General features: G+C 39.4%; 1 protein-coding gene across 1 annotated transcript; it reads right to left on the bottom strand.

Annotated features, from left to right (window-relative positions):
• Window positions 1-804: 804 nt before the first annotated feature.
• Window positions 805-4,197, bottom strand: LOC133745437 (probable lysophospholipase BODYGUARD 3). Its single transcript, XM_062173511.1, has 4 exons — window positions 3,368-4,197; window positions 2,909-3,240; window positions 2,505-2,704; window positions 805-1,534 (listed from the first exon to the last, which is right to left on the bottom strand). The coding sequence occupies exons 1-4, from the start codon at window positions 3,897-3,899 to the stop codon at window positions 1,204-1,206; spliced, it is 1,395 nt and encodes a 464-aa protein (XP_062029495.1). The 5' UTR covers window positions 3,900-4,197; the 3' UTR covers window positions 805-1,203.
• Between the last annotated feature and the right edge of the window lie 1,803 nt (window positions 4,198-6,000).

The raw sequence follows: 6,000 nt of genomic DNA, 5'->3' as shown, positions 1-6,000 counted from the left end.
CTTCTAGCAGATCTGCAAAACCATAACTATCCTGTGCTGATATTACCTAACAGCAAATTCATGCATTTACTTCTTCTATTCACTCTACACCTACAATTTTGAAGCTTCAGGGCTTAATACATGGCCTAACCTCACACACATTATAACAGTATTGTTGCCCCTACACCATTGACATATATGGTTGCCATTCTTCCCTCTACACCTCAGTTTTCTCAACTAATTCTGCGAGCCTCATTGCTGAGCTAGCTAGCTAGGTCAAGAATGTCCTCGACTATATAAAGTCTATAGTACACTTTTATGAGGGCGGATGTGGTTGTTTTTTTTATTTTATTTTTTATTTTTTTATCAATTATTCAGGCAGACCATGCTAGTAGAATTCCGATTGATTAACGCGCAGAAAATGCAGTGACTCAATAAGTTGGCAAAAGTTGAGTAGTAGCTATCGCTATACACCACCGGCAAGAATTTAGTACACAGGTACGTCTAATGGATCAGGTGCGAAAAGTTAACACACTGGGTCCGATATGATTTGTGATAAGGTCTGAAAATGGAAGCAGGGCTTTCGTCATGGTAGAGGAATTTCTACATAAGATGTGCGCGCATTCATAACTCTTAATGACTGCTCTAGCTTCCACCAAAAAAAAAAAAAACAAGGGTAAATAAAGAATTGCCAATCTAGCTATCATATTTAGGGTTTTGGTTAGTTCGATCAAGTCGAAAGCATTAATTTCATCTTCTAATATATATTTTCATTTGCTAAAAATTGAAAGCCACAATGTCGATCAGGCATGTAAAGGCCAAATAGCTAGAAAACTGTAAACTAAATGTAAACTTTTATCTTCTTCAACTTGAAGTTTTATCGATCAGGACCCAAAGAAAAGAACACTTGACATTTTTATGACTTAGGTCTTAAACTTTAGGGCATATTGTCACCCAGTGACCCAACAATACACTACTAGGGTAGTCATTTTCACATTGCCGAGGCCTCTAGCTAGCTGAGTGCCCTCTGAGACTTCCTTGAAGTACGTCGAACAGGAAGAAATTTAGTCTCCCAATCTTGATCAGCTTCTCACGGCTTTTATCCCTAGCCTCTCTAATATCTTGGAAAAAAAAAAAAACATCACATCACATACATACATACTCAATGCCTCATGATCCGAAACATATCATAGAAGATATCTCTTTTTCATTTTCTGTATATTCTTAACCACTTGGAGATGAATTGTTCCAAATCGCCTCTAGCTCTCTAGCGAAAGCCTTCTGTCTCCCAACGACAATCGTGATGTGATCTTTCTTCTCAATCACCTTAACGCGAGCACGAGGAACTCTCGATTGCACATTGTAGCTGCATTCAACTGGGATCAGTTCATCATCTCTGCCATGGAACACATTAACGTCGCATTTTAGATTGTCTCGAACAGTGTCTAAGTAGGCGTCCATCTTGCCTGCGGTGCCGCATATAACGTTGTGCAGTGTGTGCCATGCTGCGTTGTGTGTGTGGCAGAAGAACCCTTCAAGCAAAAAAGTTCTCATCCTGTAAAAGAAGTAGAACAAAGAACCTAGCAATTAGTTACTCTCTCTCTGTTTTTTTTTTTTTTTTTGCTAGATAATTTAACCTTCTTTTTTAAAATTTTTTTTTTTTTATGAATGTAGTATCATAATTAACTAGCAGCAACCTCTGGCAGCATAATAAATGACGAAAAGAAAATTAAATTCGAACATGAAGTGATCTGTCTCCGTCTGTTTTATAGTTACTTGAGCCACGTTCCTAAAGCAACGGGAGAAATTTTCAAATTGACAGATACACTTTTCGATATTTCTACTAAATTAGATTTTTTTTTTGAAAGGAAATTAATTAGATTTTTTTTTATGAAGCTAAATTAGATATTTTTTGGGGCCAAATTTAACATAGCTATCAACAAAGTACATTTAGGGGTAAGTATATAAGCAATTTCGATATCCTCTTGATGAATTTAAGTTACATGTGAAATTTTTTTAAATACATCTGATATGTAATTCAAACATGTAAGAAGTGCCTCTAACAAGAAGAAAAATCTGAATCCACCACGAACACTAAGAACCCAATAACTAAGTTTTTTTTTTTTTTTTGGACAAGAACCCAATAACTAAGTGTAGTTATGGTCTTAAAAAGTATTGGTTTGAAGATGCAAAATGAAGAGTTGGGTCGTAAAAGAGGAAAACTTTATTGTAGCTGTGGTAGCATAACCAATACCATGACCCATTGACTGGTCTATGCAACTACAATCTGTAACCAGCATTGTGTTAATTTCCTGGTTACAGATGGGGCTGGGTTTCCCAATCAATGTGAAAAAGGGTCCACAGGAACCGTTTGGAAACTATTGAAAATTTAATGGTAGATAAGAATAACATGATTTCGTGCCTAGAATAGGTTTTGGTGGGTGTGACAAAATATATTCCATAAGGTGGTGAGGTAGTTCGGTACTCAATTTGATCCTAAAGATTCAAATTAAATAATACTTTACCTGTTTCTAGTCACAAGTTTGGCAACAAACTCCACAAAACGGTGGTTCTTGCAAATGAGAAGGCACACCGTCCGTGAGATGTGCTCGTACCAACACGCAATTGACGCACCAAATGCAATCACCGGCCAAACACGTCTCGGAGCCACCATCCTCATCGTATGTTGTGTTGCTTGTGCCCCTTTTGGTATAGGGAAGTATGGCTAATTAACAAGCACCCAAAATTTATTTTTACATGGACAAAAAAAATAAATCATATCAACAGTCTAGCGACGAATCATGTCAAATTATTTTATAAGAGAATATTATAACGTATCGGTTGCATAAAAGACTTGTGGACAAAAAAATAAATCATATCAAGTGACGTAAGATGCTGAATTATTTTACCAGAGAATATTGTGACGTACCGGGGCGAGTAAAGTGAGGGATTTGATGGAGTTGGGGTGTTTAACTGCAAGGGCAAGGGCCAAAATGCAGCCTAACGAATGAGCCACAATGTGGAAGGATTTAACTTTATGAGGTTCAAGCACGGACTGTTCAATCATTTCCAAGTGTTCTCTGAGGGTGTACATGGAGTCGGCTGGCTTTGGACTCCTTCCAAACCCCAAAAGATCAATAGCAAAAAGCCTAAAATTTGATTTTGCAGCGCTTGAAAGGTTTGGGAACACCGTCTCCGTCCAGAATGCCGATGATGAAATAAACCCATGAATGAATAGCACATCTTCTCGTGCATCATGATCTGACATCATAGTAAATATCCAAATAATGAAAATGTTAAAACAACATAAATACAGTAAACAAAACCTTTATGAGTGTGATAGTGTTATTTACACTCTTATTAAGTGAGAATAACAATGCTCGTTTACCTTTGGGTCCTTCAGCTTTAACATAGAGGGTTTCTTTGCAAGAAGAGGTCCAAGAAGTGCAGAATTTACAGTCACAATCCGACCACCTCGGGATAGGGTGACATATTTGGCCTCCAATCTTTCCCTGAAGCATTTCGACGATGGTGGAGTTGACCGTGAACGTGGATCGAACGGCCGAACCTCTCTTGTTCTCCCTCGTAGTCATCTTGGAGACCTCGGATAAGAGCGAAGGGCGCGTGTAGAGTGTGTCTGAGATCTCCTCGAGCTGTAGCTTCGTCGAGCTAAGGCAGACGATTTTCGACTCGCCTTGCTCTGAGAGCAAGATCTTGCCGCTGTTCGTAATGGCCTCTTTGGAAGATGAGCAGTAGCAAGGCTTCCATTCGGCTTCAAAGAAAAGGTCCGCAACTTTGTAGAGAAAGCACAGGAGGAAATCGACAAGGTCGAGAATGGAGAAGACAAAGAAGCTCACAGCCTCGTTTATGAATCTTCCTGTCAATGTTAGAACCGATCTGGTTTTTCCCATTGCATCCATTCAGGACCCAAAAACACACCAACCCGCAAACTAAAATCACTAGACGGCGAGAGAAAGAGATAGGGTCACCACAATGTCATAGATACAATGGTGTTCTGGTTTCCCTCTTCACTCGTGCTAACTTAATAGGGAAAAAGCCAATAATGTAAAGAGGAGAAGACTAGGATGTGGGTCATGAACTCATGGCTAAGCTAAGCTAGCTTTTTAGTACGAGTCTTCCAAATAGGTGATGGAAGCAAACCCTATGAGCACAAACTAACTTGTTCACTCTTCTAATTCCTCCCCCTCCCCCCCTGCTCTCTAGCCTCAACCCTATAAGCATGATACGTTTGAATGGAAACGTGTGGGATTCGAAGCGTGTGGGAGTGTTGAAGATCTCTTAAAAAAAAAACAGTGAGTGAAAGAGAGAGCTGGTTGACAGTGCAAGTTACCAACAGAGATAGAGCTGAGTTAAATGTATATTGATTGTTCATCAACAAGGTTTGTTGGCCAAGAGGAAAAGAGTGGGTGGTAGTTGAACCTCCCCATGTATGGAAATGGAAAGAAATTTACATGTATTAATTTATATATATAATATACTTTTGTGTTGCACTACAAAAATGAAAAACCTCTCCAATCACAGTACTTTTGTTGTTGTTTAATCAATTAATTAAAGATCTCGACCAAATTGTTTCTTCCATCCTTTCACAAAATGGATGTCGTTTCTTGAGAAATGAGAAGTTGTGGTACAAGTTTTCTCATCCACTAGGTTACAACTCATCATTTGTAGCTCAAAGTTGCCAAACTGGTTCATTAATGTGGCAAAGATCGACTAATTAAATTTTGATGAAAAGAAAGATCGGTGCTCCCAAACCTCTAATAGTTATTGCATGGTAGTCTCAGTCCACATGACTTTTATCCCTGTGATAGACAACCTCGCCCCACCTTCCTAAGATCTAAGGAAACAAGTCTAAGTTTTTCATTAAAAATGAAACTAACTAATGAAGAAATATCTGCATGCGCATGCTGATAAAGTAATCTGGGGTTCACATCCAAAATCAATTGACAATGGATGGAGTGGCCCAAACCCTTATAAACCCATATGCAAGTTCTCATTTTTTCCATGTGGGATGTATATATTCTCAACACGCCCCCGCACGTGTGGCGAATTTTCAAGCCATACACGTAGACAACTTTTGGGTAACGTGGAGCCCGTGTGGCCGTTAGGCATGCACACGTGGGTAACCCGCTCTGATACCATGATAAAGTAATCTGGGGTTCACATCCAAAACCAATTGGCAATGGATGGAGTGGCCCAAACCCGTATAAACCCATATGCAAGTTCCCATTTTTCCCATGTGGGATGTATATATTCTCAACACATGCAACACTAATATCTGCACTATCACATCAGCATCGCTATGGGGATCTTTTGCTTGTCAGCGGTTCTCTATATGTCATCAAATGCGGTATCGTTACTTTGCCTCTTCTATCTGGCATGGTCTTAAAATTGCTCTTCCTCTAATTTTTCAACATTCTAGATGGTTAATTGGAGATGGAAAGTCAGTCATGTTTTGGTCAGATAAGTGGCTCGATAATCCTATTATTGATAAGCTTCAGGCTCATAATTTCCTGGTTCCTTTAAAGACTAAGGTTGAGTTGTTTAAAAAGAGGCATCCCTACAGTTTCTGTCTGTCAGCTTTGCTCTTTCAGGTTTGTTGAAGACTCCACCCACTTGTTTGTTTCTTGTTCCTTTGCTCAACAGGTATGGCAATGGTTGGCATGTTGCTTTGGTTGCTCTTTGCCATCTCATGGTACAATTGTTGATTTATGGAATACAATCAAGGGTAAAACATTCTCATCTCAACTGAAGAATCTTTGGATAGTCGGATGTCTTTACGCACTCATGGCAATTTGGAAAGCGCGTAACAAGCTTCGCTTTGACAATAAGATTCCTTCTTTATTACGTGTTTTTCGCTCCATTAGAGCATGACTTCGATTTATTGCACCTCATACACCAGGACACACTGTTGGTTTGGTGGATTCTCAGTTGCTTGTGGGTTTGGGTATTCAACCGATTTCACGAAGACGAGTAGCTCCTCGCTGGGTTTTGTGGCATCCA

This window comes from Rosa rugosa, chromosome 4 (assembly GCF_958449725.1).
Source record: "Rosa rugosa chromosome 4, drRosRugo1.1, whole genome shotgun sequence".
NCBI classification, from domain to species: domain Eukaryota; kingdom Viridiplantae; phylum Streptophyta; class Magnoliopsida; order Rosales; family Rosaceae; genus Rosa; species Rosa rugosa.
Note: the sequence above shows the minus strand (reverse complement) of the source record. Positions and strands in the feature narration are given on the sequence as shown.